This window comes from Prionailurus bengalensis, chromosome B4 (assembly GCF_016509475.1).
Source record: "Prionailurus bengalensis isolate Pbe53 chromosome B4, Fcat_Pben_1.1_paternal_pri, whole genome shotgun sequence".
Classification (NCBI taxonomy): Eukaryota; Metazoa; Chordata; class Mammalia; order Carnivora; family Felidae; genus Prionailurus; species Prionailurus bengalensis.
Window position 1 is genome coordinate 79,020,260 of NC_057358.1, and position 23,542 is coordinate 79,043,801.

Sequence of the window (23,542 nt, forward strand, 5' to 3'; positions counted from 1 at the left end):
ATATGTGCTGAAGCAGCAGGGCTTGGTTGCAGGGGCATAAAGGGAAAAATCTGAAACATCTCTGGGCTTGGCCTTTGGCACAGGCCCATCCTTCCCGTACCTGCTGAGTATGTCACTAAACACACCTACAGATGTCATTCGGAGGGCACAGGTTACAGGATCCCAACACATTCCCCTCCAGGAGAACCTGAACCGGTGCCCCAGGGCCTCCTGAATCACAGGCCCCTGCCTGGACCCAGCCCTTAGGGGCCCCCACCCACTGCCCCTTCCATCTCAACAGCCTCTCAGGGGCTCCCCCCTGGCTCCACACAAGATGGCCCATTGCCCATTCTCTCATTCCACAGATTTTGGAAACCGAGGGCCTGGGTTCAAGTGCAGGGCCCGCCCTCCCCTGCTCCGCAAACCTGGAGCGAGTCACTGCCCTGGGCTCAGATGCTTCCCCCGGAAGTTGGAAATAATACAAACATTTACCTGCAGCTCCTCTCAAGATGCAACGAGATGATAATCGTAAACCATCAGAAGCTGCCCCCATGTTTATTCTCCTCGTTATTATTCCTCCACGCACAGTTGGGGCCCATATGCACACACAAAAGGAGAAACCCTATTCCAGCCTTATAGCCTTCCAAACCTAGATCAAGACTCACCTCAACTTGACACGGTTGTCGAGACCCTACTATGTGCCAGGCATGGAGCTGGGGACTGAGGAGACAGAACTCTGTCTCTGGCCCTCAAGACTCAGGTTCCTTCTCTGGCCTCTGTTCGGGTCTGTGTTTGTGGGGTTCTAGATCAGCGCTCTCCAGCCTGGGTCCCATCCCCACGGCATGTGCCCCACTGTTCCGTTTGCTGTCCAGCTGTTCCCTCCACTCCACTGGGACAGGGCATGTTCTGTTTTCCTGTAATGACCCCCGCATTCGGGGCAGGAGTTTGTAACTCTTTTGGTGCTGAGGACCCCTTAAGCAGAACAGTGAAGCCCGTGAGCCCCTTCTCAGAGCAATGTTTTTAACACAAAATCCCAGGGGCATCTGGGTGCCTGAGTTAAGCATCTGACATCGGCTCAGGTCATGATCTTACGGTTCAAGGGTTCGAGCTCCATGTCGGGGGCTCTATGCTGACAGCTCAGAGCCTGGAGCCTACTTCAGATTCTGTGTCTCCCTCTCTTTCTCTGTCCCTCCCCTGCATGCACTCTGTCTGTATGTCTGTCTCTCTCTCTCTCTCAAAAATAAATAAACAGAAATAAATGAGTGAAAATAAGTGCAAAATCCTAGTTTTTAAGCCCTAACTTAAACTCTTCCCCACTGAGTGACATGGATCTGTGTTCAAATCCCACCTGGTGTCACTAACTAGCTGAATGCATTCGTTGTTGTTTTTTTTTTAATATGAAATTTATTGGCAAATTGGTTTCCATACCACACCCAGTGCTCATCCCAAAAGGTGCCCTCCTCAATGCCCATCACCCACTTTCCCCTCCCTCCCACCCTCCCCCATCAACCTTCCGTTTACTCTCAGTTTTTAAGAGTCTCTTATGGTTTGGCTCCCTCCCTCTCTTTTTTTTTTCCTTCCCCTCCCCCATGGCCTTCTGTTAAGTTTCTCAGGATCCACATAAGAGTGAAAACATATGGTATCTGTCTTTCTCTGTATGACTTATCTCACTTTAGCTGAATGCATTCAAACCATCTTCTCATCTAGAAACTCGACACCTGCCTCTTACGTACCTACGGGGCCTGGCACATAGTAGGTCAGTGGACACTCATTCCTACCCGGCCCAGACCTTGCCATTGCCACTTAAGATGAGAAATTAGACAAATCTGTGGCCCTCCTCCTCTTCTAAAGCCCTGATGAGACTGCCGTTGCAAATCTGAGGCACAGCAGTGATTGGGGCCTGGGTAATTCCCACAGGCCGGAGCTGACCATGACCTACAGAAAGCTGGCCACGGCAGAAATGAACAGCTCCCTCCCTCCAGAGAGAAAGGGCAGGGCACGTGGGGTGCAAAGAGGGAGGCGGTGGGTCCAGTTCCCAGGGATGGGGCTGCACGGAAGAATGGACTGGCGGGGGGCTCTCTCCTCTCCCCCTCCCCTCCCCCATCCCCTCTCTCCCTCTGATCTGTAACACTCCCCCCGCTCAGTCCCACCTACCTCAGCCTCTGCGGAGCTCCACCTGTCAGGGTTCAGGTGGAAGGGGGGTGGAGGAGCCGTGGCCGTGAAGACAGGAGGCCCCCCAGGCTCCATGGAATGTCCACGGAAAAAAACCCACTGGGTAGTCCGTCCCCCTGGAGTAAGTGAGCACCCTAGAGCGAGGACCACCTCCTACAAGGGATGCCACTGACACTTCACTCCCTCTTTCCATGAGTATTTATCGAATGCCAGCTTCATGCCCTCCCTGTGCTGAGTGCTTTGCACACAGGGCACCATTCTGTCTTCCTAAAGGGTCTCTGCAGGGTCACACAGTAGCACGTGGTGGAGCCAGGACTGGAACCCACATCAGTCTCATCCCAGAGGCTCGGTGCCCCTGGCCTCTCACCATATCACCCTGCCCAGCGTGAAGCCGCTTGTCTAATGTCTACAGCAGCCAGTCCAGAATTGGTCACCTGAACAAACCTGGCTAACCCGACCATTCAGGTCAAGGGGGCTCTGAGGGCACTGGTATCCCAGGGTCTACTGCCCTCCACCCTGACCGCAGGTATGGGCATGGCTGGGTAGGAAGGCAGAGCCACTCCAGGTGTCTAGGAGCAGAGGAGATCTGGCGCCACCCCCTTTGTGGAGCTGAGGTCTGATGCTCGGCTGTCCTGCCCTGAGAGGAGACAGGAAGGCCACCAGGATTGCAGCCTGAGCTCAGACCCCAGCTGCCTCACCTGGGTCTCCACACCTCCCACTCACCGCTCCATCCTCTTGCCCCTGAACGGTTGACGAGAACCTTCCTGGCTAGGAGGAAGGTTTATATCTGCAGAGGTGAAGCCCCAAGGAGGCTCCTGAGATGTCCATTGTGCCTTGTCGTCTGTGACTGTGACACTCCCACGCTAGGAGAAAATGATGTGGTGTTGCACCTGGAGTTGTGTCCACTCGTGCCCAGAGCCTAGAACAGAACGCAAGTGGGGATGGAAGGGATTTGGGGCGAGATGATATATAACATTCAACTTATTTTGTGCCCGTGGGTGCTTCTCAATTGAGGTACTGCTCATGAAGCTAATGCTAACGCACACACCACCCTGAGACAAAAAATAAAACAAAGGAAAGGGCTTAGTGCTTTCCAGGTAGAAGGGACTGTCATTTACAGTTGCCATTATGTGCGGGACACTGGGTGCTTTTCTGATAACAGTTCCATTCCTTACCACAACCCTGTAAAAGAGGTGTTGCTATGCTCAGTTTAGGGCTGCAGGCATTTAAGGCTCAGAGAGCTTATGCAACTTGCCTGAGGTCACACAGCTAGGAAGTGATGGCAGTGGGAAACCAGTCCTATCCGTCTAACTGCAAAGTCTAATGACCTTAACCTCTATACCACTTGACATCAGTGACTCTGCCCCACACAACACCTGCAGGAAAAAAAGAAAAAAAAACATACAGCAACTTCTACAGAACCATAGTTTATAATCCAACAGGGCATCAACAGGGTCCTTAACGAGCATGCTCTGTAGAGCTGTCTCTGCTCTTTCTGCCCTTTCTCCCGTTACATGATTGGTTGTTCTGTTTACATTACCTCGTCCTTGCAAGTATCCAATTAGGTAGGACATTGTCCCAAGAGACCGATTCTGTGCCGTTCAATTAACCAGATCCAAATTAATGTAATTACATTTGGGCTTTTTCCATAATTTGGCTACTGTAGACAAACATCAGGGTATAAACATCAGGGTGCGTGCCCCCTTCGAATCCGCATTTTCGTAACCTTTGGGTGAATAGCGCAATTGCTGGGTAGTAGGGTGGTTCTATTTTAACTTTTTGAGAAAACTCCACACTGTTTTCCAGAGTGGCTGCACCAGTTTGCGTTCCCACCAACAGTGTAAGAGGGTTCCCCTTTCTTCACATCTGCTGTTTCCTGTGTTGTTCATGTTAGCCATTCTGATGGATAAAGAAGATGTGGTGTGTGTGTGTGTGTGTGTGTGTGTGTGTGTGTAATGGAATATTACTCCGCAATCAAAAAGAATGAAATCTCGCCGTTTGCAACAACCTAGATGGAACTGGAAGGCACTATGCTAAGCAAAGTAAGTCAGTCAGAGAAAGACAAATACTATATGATTTCACTCAAATGTGGAATTTAAGAAACAAAACAGATGAACATAGAGAAAAGAAACAAAAGAGAGAGAGACAAACCATAAAACACTCTTACATACAGAGAATAAACTGAAGGTTGGTGGGGGTGGGCGAGGTAGGTGACGGCATTAAGGAGGGCACTTGTTGTGACTGGGTGCTGTATGTAAGTGACGAATCACTAAATTCTATTCCTGAAACCAATATGACCCTATATGTTAACTAACTAGAATTTAAATAAAACCTGAAGCATTAAAAAAAATAAGGTATGCACCTACCAAAATTGTTTAATTTTTTTCCATTAAAAGCAAATTAACTTAATTACACATCCTACAATAAACCCAAGCCAAACAGGAAGAAAGTTCTAGACTACAGCCATAGTCTGTGCCTTTATTAAGTCAGAATTGCCAGAAGTTCACAAACCCCTCAAACTGTAACATGGGAAACCGAAGGTAGACATGCCTCCCGTCTGCAGGGGCAGATTTTTCCTGGAGTGACAGAAGCACACATGAGGGTCTTTCCCTAGAAAAGGGAGAGACGTCTGCTGCCCACATAGGCTGGACTCAGGAGGTGGAGCAAGGTGACTCTACCAGACAGCGAAGTCTAAAAGCTGGTTGCCATCCCACCCCCCAGCTTCCGCTATTGTCCTCGGTGACCCTTTGTCCTCCAGCCACTGTTCCTACTCTTACCAAAGAGGTTGTTGGGCCAGGAGATCAGGACCCGAGCTGAAGTCAGACGCTTAACCATGGTGAAGCCACCGACTTCAGTTCGGGTCATGATCCCAGGGTCAGTGGGTTCGAGCCCCGCGTCGGGCTTTGTGCTGACAGCTCAGAGCCTGGAGCCTGCTTCAGATTCTGTGTCTCCCTCTCTCCCTGCCCCTCCCTCCCCTACTTGCTCTCTCTCTCTCTCTCTCTCTCAAAAATAAGCAATAAACTTTAAATTTTTTTTTTAAAAAAGAGAACACTTACAAAGAGGATGGCTCGCTGACAGGGGTGTGGAGCAGGGGCAGGAGGGTGTGTTTGTTTAGGGCTTTCTGAGTGAGGCAGGTGTGCACTCGCATTCAGCCTGGGATTACAGAGATCCCAAGGTCGTTCACGCAGCCCCAAAGCTGGCTGGCACTGTGAGAAAGTACCCCCGCCCTCCCTGGCCGATCCGTGCCCTTGTGCCTGCAGTCGCTGTCACTGGACCTCGGCCGCACACTGGGCCTGAGTCACCCTTCAGGCAGCCAGAGTCAACTTGGGGATCAGAGACTTGGTAGGAAAGGAGCAGTCGGCATTCAAGGAAGGGGCCAGGAAGAACAGTGAGAGGTGAGGACTCCTAGAATGGGGGAGGGGAGGTTTTCCCACCCTGGGCACGTGCAAGCCGGGACGACCTGACACATATGGATGGCAAAACCATTCTTGCCATCCAAGACTTGCATAGCCCCACTTGTAAAACAGACAAAAGGAGACATACTCTGTCCGACTGCTGTTATGAGCAGGGAAGTGTGGGTTTCTCACGGGCTAGCCTCCACCCCACCCCACTCCCACCCCAAGCGGTCCCTGGGGTCTTCAGGCTCCAGGAACTCTGTGTGGGAACCCCTGTGTGCTGGTCATTCCCAGCCTTCAACAAGTATTTCTAAGGAACACGTTGTTGTTAGTGGACCTTCCGGACAAGTGATAGAATCCTTGTGTTTTATTGCATGATAACCCAAATATCTCGAGTTTTTAAGCTGTAAATATAATTTCAGTAAAACTGTTTGCTTGTTCTATTCAACCATTAGCAAGTCCTCCCAGCTCTCAACCCTAGTTTTCTTACATATAAAATCAAAAGTTTGGACTGGATCGCATCCAAAGTCCCCTTCCAGCTTCGGCATCCCGTCCTCTGTATCTTTCTCCGTAAAAGCAGCATAACTCAGCTGTTAAGAACTTGGGGTTTGGAATCAGATTGTTTAGGTTCCATGCCCAGCTCTGCTACTTACTGGCCGAGTGCCCTTAGACAAGTTACTTAGCCATTCGGTGCCTCAGCTTCCTCATCTGCAAGATCAGGATGATAACAGTACTTCTATCAGAGGCTGTTGGGAGGAGTGAATCGGCTAGAGCGTTGACAGTGGCTCCAGCCCACAGTAAGCACTCAGGGGACAGTAGCTGTTATTCCTAGAAGGTGCTGGACATCAGGGGTGGCCTACGATCCACCCCCTGCAATGAGAAACATCACTCTGAAAGTGTGACTGTCTTCCCAAGCTGGAGACCACCCAGTTTGGTAAGGTGGAACTGGTTTTGCAGAGCACTAAGTCTTTGTGTTCCTAAGCTGTGGTTTAGGGTTTGGCTCACAGCCCGTCTGCGGACCTTCCCGTAACCCTAGAGGAAGGTTTCATGGAGCATGTCTGGGCTCTTCCAAGGAGGAAGGGGTGACCAGGCTCAGAGTACAGGGGACATCCACCAAGAGGGGTTCAGATGAATCATCAGGAGGTCTAAGGTTGTCCGGGATGGGGTGGATACAATGATAGCCTCAACACAGGAGGCCACTCTTCTGATTTGGTAGTAAGGTTTGGGGGGGTGGAGGGCATAGACCAGTTGGGTATAGATTGAGGAGTGAGGTCCAAGCTCAGAGTAGGGAGCTGTGGAGATGAAGAGGGAAAAGGGTGACTCTGAGAGCCACGATAGGGGAAGGACGAGAAGATTTAGAGAGAGAGGGAAGCAGGGGTGGGACAGAGATAGCCTCACAGGAAAGGGACATACGGCTTGACATCAGCAGCCCTAGAAGCCACTAACCAGCCATATGGCTGCTGGTGTGAGAGTTAGCTTCCGTGAGCCTTAATAGCCTCCCCTGCTTGGGATTCTCGTCTCCCTCTCTCTCTGCCCTTCCCATGCGCGCTCTCTCTCTCTCTCTCTCTTTCTCTCTCTCTCAAAAATAAATAAACATTTACTTAAAAAAAATAATGCTGCAATGAACATGGAGTGCAGAGATCTCTTCCACATAGTGATTTTGTTTCCTTCAAATATATTCCCAGGAGTGGAATTACGAGATCATCTGGAGAGTTCTATTTTTCATTTTTTGAGGACACTACACACTGTTTTCCATAGTGGCTGCACCAATCTACATTCTTATCAACAGTGCACGAGGTTTCCCTCATCCTCCACATTCTTGCCCACATTTGTATCTCTTGCCTTTGTGATGGGGGCCATTCAAACAGGTGGGAGGTGATATCTCATTGTTGTTTTGCTTTGCATTTCCCTGAAGATAAGGGACATTGAACATCTTTTCATGTACCTGTGGACTATTTTAATTTCCTCTTCGGGAAAATGTCTATTCAGGTCCTCTGGCCATTTTTTAATTGGGTTATTTGGATTTTTTTGCTTTTGAGTTGTAAAGGTTATTTATATAATTTGGATCGTATATGTGATTTGCAAATATTTTTTCCCAATCCATGGTGGCCTTCTCATTTTGTTGATTGTTTCTTTTGCTGTGTGGAAGCTTTTTAGTTTGATAGAGTCCCACTTGTTTATTTTTTATTTTGTTGTTTATGCTTTAGGTGTCAAACCCACAAAACATCATTGCCAAGACCCTGTCAAGAGGCTTTTTCCCTGTTTTTCCTTCTAGGAGTTTTATGGTTTTATGGTTTCAGGTCTTACCTTTAAGTTTTTAATCCATTAAAGAATTCACTTTTGTGGGTGCTATGAGATAGTTTTATTCTTTTATGTGAATACCCAATTCCCCCAGCACTATTTATTGAAGATAATGTCTTTTCTCCATTGAGTATTCTTGGCTCCCTTATCAATATTAGTTGACTGTATATGCATAAATGGGTTTATTTCTGGGCTCTTGATTCTGTTCTATTGGTCTCTGAGTCTGTTTTTACACTGGTGCCATACTGTTTTAATTACTATAACTTCATAGTATACTTTGAGATCAGGAAGTGTGATGCCTCTAGCTTTGGTCTTCTTTCTCAGGATTGCTTTGACTATTTGCATTCCTTTGTAGTTCCATACAAATTTTATGACTGTTTTTTCTACTTTTGTAAAAAAAAAAATTACTATTGGAATCTTGATAGGGATTGTATTGAATCTATAGATGGCTTTGAGTAGTATGGACATTCTAACAATATTAAATTCTTCCAATCCATGAACACAGATATCTTTCCATGTATTTAGGTCTTATCCAATTTCTTTCATCAATGTCTTACAGCTTCCAGTGTACAGATCTGTCATTGCCTTGCTTAAGTTTCTTCCTAAGTATTTTATTGGTTTTGATGCTATTGTAAGTGAGATCATTTTCATAATTTCTCTTTCAGATAATTCATCATTAGTGTGTAGAAACACTACTGACTTTTGTATGTTGATTTTGTGCCCTGCCAACTTTACAGAACGCATTGATTAGATCTAATGGTTATTTGGTGGAGTCTTTAAGATTTTCTATATGTAAAACCATGTCATCTGCAAAGAGACCATTTTTGGTCTCTGCAAAGAGAGACCATTTTACTTCTTCCTTTTCCAATTCTGACAGCTTCTATTTCTTTTTGTTGCCTGATGTCTCAGGCTAGGACTTCTAGTACTTTGTGGAATAGGAATGGTAAGAGAGGGCACCCTTGTGTTGATCCTGATCCAAGAAGAAAAACTTCTAATTCTTCACCATTGAGTATGATGCTACCTGTGGGCTTGTTATATGTGGCCCTGTTTGCTGACAGTTTTTACTATGAATGGGTGTTGAGTTTTTTCAAAAGCTTTTCCTACATTCATTGAGATGATCATATGATTTTTATCTTACATTATATATTTTTTTAGTTTTTTAAGGTTTATTTGTTTTTGAGATAGAAAGAGAGACAGAGCATGAGCAGGGGAGGGGCAGAGAGAACAGAGGCAGAACCTGAAGCAGGATCCTGGCTCTGAGCTGTCAGCACAGAGCCCATTGTGGGGCTTGAACTCACAAACTGTGAGCCAAAGACAGACGCTTAACTGACTGAGCCACCCGAGCGTCCCTATCTTTCATTATATTAATGTGATGTATCACATTTATTGATTTGTGTATTTTGAACCAATCTTGTATGCCAGAGATAAATCCCACTTGATCACAATGTAAGGCCCTTTTTTTTTAAGCTTATTTATTTATTTTGAGAGACAGCACATGTGCACAAGCAGGGAAGAGGAAGAGAGAGAGAATCCCAAGCAGGCCCCATGCTGTCAGTGCAGAACCCAACCCAGGACTTGATCTTCTGAACCATGAGATCATGACCTGAGCCAAAATCAAGAGTCAAACACTTAACCAACTGAGCCACCTAGGAGCCCCAATAGTGTAGCATCCTTTTAATGTGCTGCTGGGTTCAGTTTGCTAGAATTTTCTTGAGAATGTTGGCATCTATGTTTATCAGGGATATTGGCCTGTGTTTTTCTTTTCTTGTAGTACCCTTGTCTGCCTTTGGTATCAGGGTAGGCTGGCCTGGTAGAATAGTTGGGAGTGTTCCCTCCTCTTCTATTTTTTGTAAGAGTTTGAGAAAGATTGGCATTCATTCTTCTTTAAATGTTTAATTCACCAGTGAGGCCATCTGGTCCTGGACTTTTTTTTGTTAGGAGATTTTTGATTACTGATTCAATCTCCTTACTTAGTAATTGGTCTGTTCAGATTTTGTATTTCTTTCTGATTTGGTCTTGGTAGGTTGTATGTTTCTAGGAATGCAGCCATTTCTTCCAGGGTGTCCAGTTTTTTGTCATATGAGTGTTCAGAGGAGCCTCTTATGATCCATTGCATTTCCATGGGATCCGTTATTGTATCTCCTTTTTCACTTATAATTTTGTTAATTTGGATCCTCTCTCTCTTTTCCTTGGGAAGTCCAGCTAAAGGTTTGTCAATTTTGTTTGAAGGGTCAAAGATAGAACTCTTAGTTTGGTTAGTCTTTTCTATTGTTTTCCTATTCTTTATTTCATTTGTTTCTACTCTAATCTTTATCGTTTTCTTCCTTCTGCTGACTTTGGGCTTAGTTTGTTCTTCTTTTTCTAGTTATTTAAGGTGTAAAGTTAGGTGGTTTAGTTAAGGTCTTTCTATGTTCTTTTTTTTCTTTAAGGTTTATTTTAATGTTGAGGGAGAGAGACGGAGCGTGAGCAGGGGAGGGGCAGAGAGAGAGGGAGACACAGAATCTGAAGCAGGCTCCAGGCTCTGAGCTGTCAGCACAGAGCCCAACATGGGGCTCAAACTCATGAACCGTAAGATCATGACCTGGCCCGAAGTCAGATGCTTAACCAACTGAGCCACTCATGAGCCCCTCTTATTTCCTTGACATATGTGTTTATAGCTATAAAATTTCCTCTGAGAACTACTTCTGCAGTATCCCATGTTTTAGTACATTATTTTTCCATTATTATTTGTCTCAAGATACTTTTTTATTTTCCTTTGAATTTCTTTTATGATCCATTAGTTGTTGAGGAAACTACTGTTTAATTTCCATGTGTTTGTGAATTTCTCAGTTCTCCTCCTATTACTGACTTCTAGTTTCATACCATTGTGGCCAGAGAAGACACTTGGTATGATTTCAATCTTCCCGAATTTGCCAAGACTTGTTTTGTGGCCTGACATATGATCTACCCTAGAAAATTGTTCTGTGTGTGCTTGAGAAAAATGTGTATTCTGCTGTTGTTGGAAAAACGTGGATTTTTCTTAATGACCAGATATGAGGGCTGAGAGAGAAGCTATCTGACGCCACGATGATGAATTACCTGGGAAACCAGGAGCCAGAGGGAAAGCAAGTGAAGAGAACTGGTTCCTGTTAAGACCCTCATTAGCCAGGTGATTTACACATGTTCTCATCACACCTTGCTTTTATAAAGGAGGAAACTGGGGCTCAGCGGTTGACTTGCCCAAGGTCACACAGTAAGTGGCAGAACTGGGATTTGAAGCCAAGTCGGCCCAGTTCTGAAGGCCAAGTTGAGCCCCTTAACAGAGGGCTCAACAGCATCAGGGGATGGACTGGTAATAGGCAGATGCTCAGTGGCTGGGTTCTGCCTTGAACAACTTAGATATTCCCTCAAGTCTCCCCCTGTGAATTCCACAAGGGAGAGAGTAAGAGCCAGGCCTACAGTGGTGATGGTTATCAGTGGATGTGCTTTTAACACGGTAATTAGCATGGGGGCATAATAAGCATGTGGTTGACAATTTCAGTTCCCCGGGGCAGGAGAGACTGGAGCCACAGACATCTAGCTGCAGTTACCATTTATTGAGATACATCACAGGCACAGACAGGGGAGGTGGGGTGGGTAAATTTGGAAAGGGATTGGGGGTTGGTGGGAGCCCGGGGAGGTTGAAAGGCCTTCGGGGACCATTCCCAACTTCCCTCCTTCCTCTCCCAGCCTGTCCCAAGTGCAGAGCAGACAAGCAGAGGAACTGAGGGAAATCTAGCCTCCTCTCGGTTGTCAAAAGATCACTCCCAAAGCACTCAAATACATCACTCAAGATGGTAGCCTTAACCCCCGCCCCCCTCCCATCACATTGCAGAAGCAAGGAGAAAACCTGGGCAGATTTGAGCCTTCCCAAAATGCAGATCACGTGCAAAGAGTCTGGCATGCAAGTAACACTGGACCTGTGGTCCGGGGGCTGTTTTTGCTCCTATGGAGGTAGGCAGGGAGGGCAGCAGAGGTGGGGTGAGTAGAGCAAGGGGAAAACGGCAGGAGCCCCGCTTGCGAGGCTGGGCAGCTAATACCTCCGGCTGGACGTCTTGACCGTGGTGGTCTTCCGCAGGATGGAGGTACCTCCAGAGACGGGCCCTCCCTTGGTGCTGTAGCCCACACTGGTGCTGAACCCGCCCTTGCCGGCACCCCCACTCCCGCCCAGGGACATGCCACCCCCGAAGCCGGCGGCACCGCTTCCGCACACAGTGGTGGAGTTGCCAGTCACCGCTGCAAGACAAAGGGTCTGGGTGAGGTAGGGCAGCCGTGCTGGAGGAGGGCCAGGGACTTGGAGAAACCAGTGAGGGACAGCAACAAACGCAGGCCGTGGAGCCATGGAACACTGATGGAGAAGGTGGGGCGGGAAGCTCATTCTTTGGGAACCCCCCAACTGGTCTCCAGGGGCTCAGGCGGGGGGAACATGGGCTCCCGGCCAAGGATAGATTGAGTGGACTGAGCAGAGGACGGGGCTGGGCCTGGGGCAGGGGAAGGCAGCAAAATACTCACAAATGCTGACTGCACTGGGGCACTCTCCAGACATCCTGCAGAAGCAGAAAGACCAGGAGAAGGGTCAGGGGTCCCCGGAGCCCAAGCGAAAACCCTCTGTCTCCCCGACTCCCTCCTTCCCACTCTCTGCCTTTACAATGGGTCAACTCAGTGGGTCATCTCTCGAGCCAGGGCCCGCAAGACAAGACCAGGAGACACGAGAAACACGTCGTGGCCCTTCCAGCCGCCGCTGCAGAGAAAGCAGAGCCAGGGCGAGCCAAGTGGCCCCGTCCTGCGCCGTCCTCACTTCCCTCTGCACGCACACCATGGACAGCAAACAGCCCATGCCAAAAGACACCCAGTTTCTGGCTGAGGGGAATTTCTTTACATCTCGTGCCTTCCCAAGGACAGAGATGATTCATTTTTTTCTCGAAGCTCCAAAGGTGGTGGCACCTGGTGTTGGAAGGAGAAGGCTCACTCTTACAGGGATTCCAGATACCCTAAGGATTACCGATGGCTGTGCCAACCGAGGAAACGCATGGCAGAGGCGGTCAAGCTCTCCCCCAGGGCAGGGCTGGGAAGCCCTCTGAAGCAGGAGGGGCCCCCACCTGCTCTCCTCGCTCTCCAGCAACTTGCGGTAGGTGGCGATCTCCACATCCAGGGCCAGCTTGACATTCATGAGGGCCTGGTAGTCACGCAGCAGCCGGGCTAGGTCCTCCTTGGCCTGGTGCAGGGCCGTGTCCAGGTCCCCAAGCTTCTTCTGAGCATCCTTCAGCGCCAGATCCCCACGCTGTTCCGCTTCTGCGATGGCATTCTGCAGTTGCTGGCACTGCCCAGGGGATGAGAGGGGTTGGGGACACCCTCCAGGGTCATCACATCCACCTCTCTGCCCTCAAACCAGACGTCACCATCCCCCACCCACCCCACCCACCCTGACTAACCGAGCTGGAAGGAAAGCAGAAAAATTCCTCTGAGAGAAGAGATACTATTACACAAGCAGGGTCTTGTAGCACCACTGGGGAAGTCCTTACTGAAGTCTAACCTTAGCCTTTCCTGCTGCAACTCAACCCAGTGCCTCAAAAGAGATAAAATAAATAATGTAACCTCCCCGTTCACCAGGTGCTTCACCCTGATACGGGGAAAAGTCCTTGCTTTTTTAGCCACGCCCTAAATGGAATCAGCATCTAGGACCTGAACACGTGAACCCTCAGCCTCCTGCTCTGACCCCCTGGAGATGGGACCAACCTCCTTGGAGGACGTTGTCCCAACTGCTCTACCACTGATATGTCATGTGACCTTCCCCAGGCCTCAGTTTCCTATCCTGTAAAAGGAGTACATTGATCCAACGTTTGAGTGTGTCCCATCCATCAGGAAAAGAGCAGCTCTGACCCCCTCAGCATGACAGTGAGAAGGTCCCCACCTCCGCCAACCCAGGCCTGACCCCCAGGCTCCCAGCCAAAGGCTCACCTGCTTCTTAACTGCATCCACCTCACCCTGCAGCCTCTGGACAGTGCGGGTGAGCTCAGCAATCTCGTTCTTGGTGTCCCGCAGGTTGTCCCCATGCTTCCCGGCTGTCACCTGCAGCTCTTCATACTAGAGACCAAAAAGATGGCTGTTGTGAGCTGTCAGTTCCCGGCCCTCCTGGGTGACTAGGGGCCCTGCGGAGGCTGGGTGTGTCTGGCCCCAGGCCTCTCACGATGGGGATGTTCTGTGTCCAGTCCCAGCCCATACACCTGACCGGCCATTCTCCTCACCTTGGTCTGGTACCAAGCCTCAGCCTCAGCCCTGCTCCTCTGGGCAATCAGCTCATACTGGGCCTTGACCTCAGCAATGATGCTATCCAGGTCAAGTCTGCGATTGTTGTCCATGGAAAGGATGACATTGGTGTCAGACACGTGGGTCTGCACTTGGCTCAGCTCCTGCGGAAAAAGAGAGAGCTGCCAGCGGTGCCCCTGCTCCAGGCCCCCAGGAGACAGCTGAAGGGTGAAGGATGGGGTCCCCACGTGGCATCAGGAGGCCTGTGCTCTGCCCCAGGCTCCAGCCTAGAAGGAAAAGCATCATTCTCCCCGGCTGTGAAATGGCGCTCTCATTTTGGTAAATACCATTTCTTTTTGTGCATTTACAAGTTTCCAAGAGATTAAAGAGGGGGAAAAAATGCATACTTACTGCCCTCAACCCTGGTGCCAGGCATTCGGCCAGCACGTCCACCAGTCTCTTTCATCATCAGAAAGCCCTGGGAGGCAGGCAAGGCCATGACTGGTGCACAAGGTGCTTTTGTCAAATTAGGAAAAGTCTCCCCTCTGAGTGGAAGCAGCTGGTGGGGCCCAGGGAGCTGACTGTGGGCCTGATTCGAACCCCACTCTCCACTCAGCCAGTTAACAACCTGCACCATCATTCACGGTGGTCCTGACGGAAGTTGGTGAGGAAAGAGTCTTGGAGAAGAGAAGTGACACATCCAAGGTCATCCAGTCCTGTCCTGGAGCCCAACTGGAACCAGTCAGTTGAGCGACAAATCCCAAATCGTTTCCTCTAGAATATACTGACATTTATAGACCATGGTGATATTCTTGGACCCTTCCTGGGTTTCTAGGACCATCAACTTTGACATATAAACAGGCATTTAAAGATGTCATGAACAGCAGCTTAGTTTCTGTGTTCTGGCTTTGGGTTCAGCTCTATTGCTACGCCATGTGCATTGGCTCCCAGCTGAGCTCTGCCTCCGTCTCTCCCATGGTCCTTCCTGCCCTGGGCTGCCAACAAACTGCCCAAACCCCAGCGCCAAACAAATATCTCATCCAGAGGCGCCAGGGTGGTTTAGTAGGTTGAGCATCTGACTCTTGATTTTGGCTCAGGTCATGACCCCAGGGTCATGAGATCAAGCCCCACATCAGGCTCTGCACTGAGTGTGGAGCCTGCTTGAGATTCTCTCTCCCTCTCTCTCTCTCTCTCTCCCTCTTCTCCTCTCCCCCACTCACTCTATCTCTCTCTCTAAAATTAAAAAAAAATGTGGGATGGGTGAAGAGGAAGGGGTGAACATCCATGCTGCTCCCCAAACACAAGGCGCTCTATGCTGCCTCTGTGTCACTGTGCAGGCTGGACCCTGGCTAGCAGGCCCTTCCTGCTCTTCCTTTAGAATTCCTGCCCTTCCCTCAAAATTCGTCTCAAATCCCACCTCTTCTGAAGCTCCCACAGCTCTCCCAGGAAGAATCAGGCTCAGCCTGCTCCATATACATTGTCTCTGTCCCAGCCAGGCCTCACCACATGGTAACTGGAGATACAGGGCCCCCAAAGCAGGGACTTTGTCCTTCTGGTGCCATGTGGAAGCTACTCAATAATATGTGTTAAATGAATAAGGGACCGCAAAGGAAAGAAACACTGAGCATGCAGACATGGGTCTTAGTAAGAAAGCCAACTGTTGTCCATTCAGAGAAGAGGGGGTGGGCACCGTTGACCTGGCCCAAAAGTGAAAAGAATCTAAGAGAGGAGAATGAGGAATCCACAAGCAATTAATGACCATCAGTGGTCCAGCAAGGAAAAAAGTGGGGAGGCACCTAGGAAATCATCGTGATGGCACAGAACACTCCCCAACAAGTTCCATTCTGACAGGGCAGATGGAGATGTTGGAAGGAGAAAAACACAGCCATAGATGAGCCAGGGGAAATGCTGAGGCCAGTAGACAAGGGCTGTAGGTAAGCTCTAGGTGAAAAGAAGAGAGAGGCAGCATTGAACTAACCCAAAACACCAATAACTCAACTGCTACATCATTTGCCTCTTTCCCATCAAAGAGAACAATCATCAACCTAGAAAGAGCAGCATGCTGGAGAAGAAATGGAAAACCAAGACAGACACAGAGAGTATGAGAGGTCTTGGCCTTGTTGGGGATCTCAGGGGTCCAGGCCAAAGGAGCATATCCTAGAAGGCCATGGCATTGCCAAGGGGATGAACACTCCCAGAGATCCATGAGAAATATGGAGAGTAGGACAGGTTCCAGAACCCCAGACACGGCAAATGTCCTCATCTTTGAGGGGATGATATTTAGACTTTTTCAACTTAAACTTGATGTCAACTTCCTATGAACCTCTAGAAATACAAAATATAAGTAAGAGGCAAGGAGCCAGCAAGACTTCCCTAAGGAAAGGCCAAGCCAAATGGATTTCACTTTCTACTATGGTTGTCTTACTAAAATGCTAAGGGACCGTCACAGATATTGCTTGACCAACAACTTCTTGAACACAAGACAGAAAGATGTGAGCCAGATAATGATGTGGTCACCTAGATTTTACAGTAGCTGAGCCACTTGAACCATAAATTATTGATTGGTGGAGTGAGTCAGCCTGGGAGAAAGTCACCACTGAAGGCCTAGGTCTTGCACTAGGACTCCGTTCTTGGCCCCGTCTGCTTTAATGTGCTTACCAGTCACTTACACTGAAATGTTATCACCCCACTGAACTGAAAGTTGACCAGGTCCACAGAGAACCCAAAGCTGGGGCATCATCAATAAACATATCCAATTACCCAACTGGGTATCTCCAACATATGGATGGGGGAAATCAAGTTTCAAAGTGCCCAGTAGTGTCTAGTTGCCCAGACAATGGGATGAAACCACAATGACATTTCACAGGAGAAATGGGACTCATTAACTCTTCAGTTACAAAAATTCAACGGCCAACTTCCTGTCTTTGGAAGCTGGAAGCAAACAGATACATACCTCACTTGAAAGCACTCGTGTGAAAAACTCCAGGGTTTTTATGAAGGATCAAATATCGTGAAGTGACTTCTAAAGATGACACATAAACTAGTGCGACATTAGGCTGCAGGAATGCAAGTCTGTAACCGCCCTCCCTACCCCCCCTGTTTTCCAAAGTCTGAGATCAGAACCCTATTTCCTCAGCTTCCTCAGAGGCCACAGATGGCAGTCACCTAAGCATCCTGACCTCTAAAGTGCTGCCATATGAAAGACACATGCCACACGGATGTGTGCAGCCTGGAGGGCAGAAGCAGGCCCAATCAAGAACAGAAGTCACGGGAAGAAGATTGAAGTCAGCTTTCTAATTTGATCAACAATGAAAATGCCTGCCCTAAAAAATAGTGAGTTCCCTGCCACTAAAAGCATTCAAGTCGAGACTACATGACTCCTATCAGCGATGTTTGAGGAAGGGCTCCAGCATGGAGGGGAAGGGGGGCCACGAGGTCCCTTCCAAGTCTGAGTCTGAGATGCTAGGATCAACTCGGGTTAACTTTAGCCCTCTTAGCCTGGTCCTCAAAGCGCCTTGTTTCCTGGGACCCGGCCTGGATTCTACAATCTACCCACTACCCATACCTCAACTCCCGAGCCAACCTGGAGTCTCCATCCCCTCTCTGTCCATCTCTGCTCCTCTAACCCTTGCTCCATTACAAATGGTCTAGAAGGAAAACGGTCTAACACAGGAATAAGAGTCAGACTTTGAAGAAGTCCAAGAACCAGGCTTTATTTCCAGCACTGCATCTAACTAGCTATGTAACCATGAGGAAGCTACTCTGAGCCTCAGTGTCCCTGACTATAAAATGGAAACAATAATGGTATCTATATTGTGGCTTTGTTGAGAGGATCATATAAAGCTTAGCCCAGTGTCTGACCCATCCTCAGCACCTGATACATGGAAGCCTGTATTAATTAAAGGCCCAGGTTCTATATTCCCTCAATTAAATTGCACTGGTGAATTCAGATCAGACCTGCGGGGGGAATCCCCAATGCCATATGTAAATGTAATTGTCTCTGTCCATTGCCATCTCACCAGTTCATAGAGGTGGTTTAGGAACTCGAGCTCCTCGGTCAAGGTGCCTACTTTGCCGTGTAGATCCATCCGGCTCATGTATGCAGCATCCACATCCTGGGGGCAAGAGAGACAGCAGGCCAGATGCCTCAGCCCCCAGGACTCTCACCTCCCTCTGAGTCAGCCCAGCACCCTGGCAAGCCCAAAAACCACCTCCCCCACTCCCTGCCACCCTGCTCACCTTCTTGAGCACCACAAACTCGTTCTCCGCTGCAGTGCGCTTGTTGATTTCATCCTCATACCTGTTACACAGGAAGACTCAGGCCAGGCTCAGCCAGGTTCCGCCTTTTGGGACATTTAACCCACTCGGCTTTAAGCCCCGTTGGGTCCCACGTTATCTAAGAACACCTTTGAGAAGGAGTTCTGTAATACAGCCCACCAGTGAAGAAACTTGGGGTACAGTCTTTAAATATTCCTGCCCCGCCCCCCTTTGAGGAAATGGACACAGAATTTGTGCAATAATACGGTGACCAAGAACAACTATCTCTTTGGATCAGAGCTCTGAGGAGGCTTTTATAAGAACAGGCAAAGATGTGTCCACAGTGGCTCATCTTTGCTTTCACTTTCAACAGACGAGACATCTTTTAAAACAACTAACTTCTCTCCAACTGCTTTTGCTGAGACTTGAAGGGTTAGAAATTGCCAGTATCGAGTTATTGGAAAAGTTATGGAAGATTGGGCCCTAAAATGACAAATATACATATCAACTGATCATAATATGTGAACTTTATTTGGGCCTTGATTCAAACAAACTGTATTTTTAAAACTTAGGACATGTATGGACAGTTGGAAATTCATAATGAACGGACAGTCGATGATATTGAAGAATTACTCTTTTGAAAGTTTTAGGTGTGTGAGGTGTCTAGGTGGCTCAGTCGGCTAAGGGTCCAACTTCAGCTCAGGTCACGATCCCGCGGTTCATGATTTCGAGCCCCACGTCGGGCTCTGTGCTGACAGCTCAGAGCCTGGAGCCTGCTTTGGATTCTCTCTCTCTCTCTCTCTCTCTCTCTCCCTCTCTCTCTCTGCCCCTCCCCTGCTGGCACTCTGTCCCTGTCTCTCTCTCAAAAATCAAACAAACATTAAAATTTTTTTTTTAATTTTAAAGTTTTAGGTGTGATTACGGCATTGTGTTTATGTTTCATTAAGTCAAGCTATGCAGATAGGCTCTATGAATATAGCCAGCAAATATTTGTGAATGGAATCACACGATGGCTGGGATTTGCTTCAAGACAATAAGGTAAGGGAAAAATCAAGTAGATGTAGAAATAAAACAAGATGGGCTACGAGTTAAGAATTATTAAAGCTGAGTAATGAGGACATAAATGTTCATTGCACTGTCCTCCCTACCTTAGAGTTTTTACAATGAGGAACAATACACAAGTAAGTGGGACAATTCTCCAGGGCGCAATGGGTCCAGAGCCTGGACACCCAAGGGGAGTAGCTCTGTCTGGGCACTGCCCCGGGTGGGTCCCAGGAGCCTGGGAATGGGGTGATTTCCCACGCTGTCCCCTCCCCATCCCCACAGGCTCCCAGCCTGTCCAGTCCTCCTTACTTGCTCTTGAAGTCCTCAAGGAGATCCTGCACATTTCTCAGCTCTGAGTCCAGCCTCCCCCGATCGCTCTGGAGGCTGTCCAGCTGCCTCCGCAGGTTGCCCAAGTAGCTCTCAAAGAGGGGCTCCAGGTTGTTCCTGGTGACACCCGTGTTCTGGCCCTGCTCCTGCAGCAGTGCCCACTTGGTCTCCAGCACCTTATTCTGCTGCTCTAGAAACCGCACCTGAGCCAGAGCAAGAAGGGTGGTGGGCTGGTACCATTCCTCTGGCCCCAGGAGGGACCCAGGACTGGGCCCATCACCACAACCCATCCCCGAGCAGGACATCACAGGGCCAGTGCAGACTACACATTGCCAAGGGGAGGAGTTCCTGAGAAAACATTCTTTGCTGGAAAAAGACAGTCCAATCCAATGACAAGACTCTAAAGAGTTAATAAACCATCAAAGCCCCAGCTCAGTCATTTGGTGGTTGGTGATGGTCAAGTCACTTCTCTCTGCATCTCCCTTTCCTACTTACACTGATTACACTGGACTAGATCAATGTTTGTGAACCCTCATTCTGCATCAAAATCATCTGTTAAAAATGCAGATGATAGGGGCACCTGGGTGGCTCAGGCAGTAAGTGTCCGACTTCAGCTCAGGTCGTGATCTCGCGGTCTGTGAGTTCAAGCCCTGCATCAGGCTCTGTGCTAACAAGATCAGACCCTGGAGCCTGTTTCAGATTCTGTGTCTCCCTTTCTCTCTGCCCCTCCCCCGCTTGCACTCTGTCTCTTTCTCTCTCAAAAATAAACATTAAAAAATTTTTTCTGGGGTGCCTGGGTGGCGCAGTCGGTTAAGCGTCCGACTTCAGCCAGGTCACGATCTCGCGGTCCATGGGTTCGAGCCCCGCATCGGGCTCTGGGCTGATGGCTCAGAGCCTGGAGCCTGTTTCGATTCTGTGTCTCCCTCTCTCTCTGCCCCTCCCCTGTTCATGCTCTGTCTCTCTCTGTCCCAAAAATAAATAAAAAAACGTTGAAAAAAAAATTTTTTTTAAATAAAAAAAAATTTTTTTTCTAATGCAAATGCATATATACTGTATGTGAATGTATGTATGCATATATACAAACATGTATGTATGGACGTGTGGACACGCACACATATACAGAGAAAGCAAATGTGACAAAATGTAAACATTGGTGAATCTAAAGCAAAATAAGTCCGTCAGAGAAAGACCAGACCATATGATTTCACTCATATGTGGAATTTAAGAAACAGAACAAACGAGAAAAGAAAATAGAGAGAGAGAGAAAGAGAGAGAGAGAAACCAAGAAACAGACTCTTAACTCGAGAGAACAAGCCGATGGTTACCAGAGAGGAGGCGGGTGAAGTAGGGGACAGGGTCTGAGGAGGGCACTTGTCATGATGAGCACAGGGTGATGTATAGAGCTGTTGAATCACTATACTGTTCACCTGAAGCTAATATAACACTGTAGGTTAACTGTATTGGAAATAAAATTAAATTAAATTTTAAAAATGGGTGCATCTGGGTGAAAAAATAGTTAGAAATATGTTGTACTGTGCTTGTAACTTTTCTGTAAATTTGACATTTTTTTTTAAATTTTAACTCTAGATGCCCAGTCCTATCTCTAAAGACTTAGAAGGGAGCTCAGGGGTGGGCTCTGGGGGGCTTCTCTGCCCGGCCGGCAGAGACAACCACACAGACCACGTCCTAGACTGTGATGCTGAGAGCCTGGGAGAGGTTTTTGCTTGTCTGACCTCTGGGACAGTCCCACAGGAGGACCAAAAGTCACTAGGGGAGAAGGTGAGGAGGTGGGCGGAATAGCTTGCTTCACCTTCCACCATCTGGTTTCTCCATGTCCCACCTCCACAGCACCCCAGGCCCTAAATCACATGGCCTGGGAACTATGCATCAGGTGCACCTGCCACGAGCGGTGACAGGGCCTCTTAATGCCAAGGACCACAGGACCCATGAACCTGAGTTTCAGGCCCACCTCTGCCTCCAAGTATCCGTGTGAGCCTGGGGAAATGTCTTGACCCCTCTAGACTTCTGTTTTCTCTTCTTTAAAATAGACACAACATCACCTATTCTGATTCCTCATGGAACACTGTAGGTTTCACGTCAGAAAAGGACATGAATGTTCTCTGGGAACCCACACATCACCAAGGTGTGGCCATCCGCCATGATTTTCCCCATCATGGTCCCTCTACCTGGGGGGTTGGAGTAGAAGTAGACGATACAGTGAAATGGACCTGAAAATGCCGGAGGGCAGTACAAGAGCCACGCGGTCAGCCTGGAGGCCAGGGAAAGAGTCAGGACGCCCCCGATCTGGAACAGACTAAACTCTATACCCCTAGCTCTGGTGACCACCCTCTTCACCGTCCATCCCCACTTGAGCTTCTTGGCCAGAAGAGCAAGTAGGAATAGAAGAGAAAGGTGACTTCTCCCAGGACAACCCCCTCTATTGCGCCCAATCACATCTTTGTCCTTAGGCCTTCTCCAAAACTGAGAGAACAGGAAACAGATGGGGCTCCTTGGATAACATGTGTGACCTTTGAGCCAGTTTTCCCAGCGGTGAAATGACAAGAGGCGATTAGGACCACCCTGTTAAGAGGAGCAGTGAGGACAGTCTGCTCCTTCACTGTGGGATAGGCTGCTGTGTGACCGTGTTAATGATGGCCAGAGAAAAGGCTGCACCACAGTCAAGGTGGGCTTGGCCGCAGACCTCCTGAGCAGAATTGAGATTCGCCTGAGCAATGACAGTAAGATCCAGAAGACTGTCTCCACCCATCCACGTCTGGGCATCCCAGGCGCAGGTGGGAGAACTCTAAAAGTCATTCCATCAACCCCACCACACTGCACATGGGCTACATCAGCCTCTGCCCAGCCCACCCTCTCTTAGGGACCCTGCTTCTACTCCAAGGGCCCCTCCCGGCCTCCTTCCACCCAGGCTCACCTTGTCGATGAAGGAGGCGAACTTGTTGTTGAGGGTCTTGATCTGCTCCCGCTCCTGGGTACGAACCCGCTGGATCTCCGGGTCTATCTCCACGTTGAGAGGGGTCAGCAGGCTCTGGTTGACAGTGACCTCCTGGATGCCTCCGGGAGGACAGGCAGGCCCGAATGTCTGCCTGCCGGCGCCCAGGCCCCCATAGGCCCCACCGCCAAAGCCGAAGCCCCCCAGGGCCCTCCCTGAGGAGGCCCCTCCAGCCACACTGACCGAGATGCTCTTGCTGCCCCCCAAGTTATAGAGGCTTCGGCTGCCAAAGCCCCCCTTGCTGGGGCCACAGCGGGTTCCCCCAGCACTGCCACTGCTCCGGGACACCGTCACCGAGCTGAAGCTGGTGTGGGCCCGGGACCCCCCTCCTCCACCTGCAGAGTTAGAGCTAAAGCCTCCTTTAGTGGAGTATGTCTGCCGAGACATAGAGGACCTCATGGCTGTCAGAGGGGCCGGAGCACAGGCTGAGAGAGCTGTGAGGGAACGCAGTGAGCTTCTGTGACACTGAAGGGCTTTTTATCTTTTCCCGGTTGGGCTGGCTCCTGGGCTCCACAGACACTCCTGCCCCATTGCCCCAGGAAGAGAGGGAGGGGCCCCGGGGGCCAGGGGAGTCCCCTCTCCCCCAGTGGGAGGGAGGGGCTGCCCAGTTATCACCTGTGCTCCAGAGCTGGGGCTGAGCCGAGACTGTGTGGGGCAGGATGCCACCTTCTCCCCCCGGGGCTCTCCTGACTTGGAACAGGATGATACAGTCTCCCACGGCCACCCCCACCACCCAGTGGCTGGCTTGGTCTCCTCCTACTCAGCCCTGATGGCCGCCATCAATGGGGCTCTG

At 49.2% G+C, this 23,542-nt stretch overlaps 1 protein-coding gene across 1 annotated transcript; it reads right to left on the minus strand.

Moving 5' to 3' along the window:
- Positions 1–11,401: 11,401 nt before the first annotated feature.
- On the minus strand, positions 11,402–23,329 carry KRT79 (keratin 79). The gene is made up of 9 exons (XM_043564025.1): positions 22,672–23,329; positions 19,722–19,942; positions 18,351–18,411; positions 18,131–18,226; positions 14,111–14,275; positions 13,824–13,949; positions 12,965–13,185; positions 12,378–12,412; positions 11,402–12,101 (listed from the first exon to the last, which is right to left on the minus strand). Exons 1-9 carry the CDS (start codon positions 23,146–23,148, stop codon positions 11,899–11,901), a joined length of 1,605 nt encoding a protein of 534 aa, XP_043419960.1. The 5' UTR covers positions 23,149–23,329; the 3' UTR covers positions 11,402–11,898.
- Between the last annotated feature and the right edge of the window lie 213 nt (positions 23,330–23,542).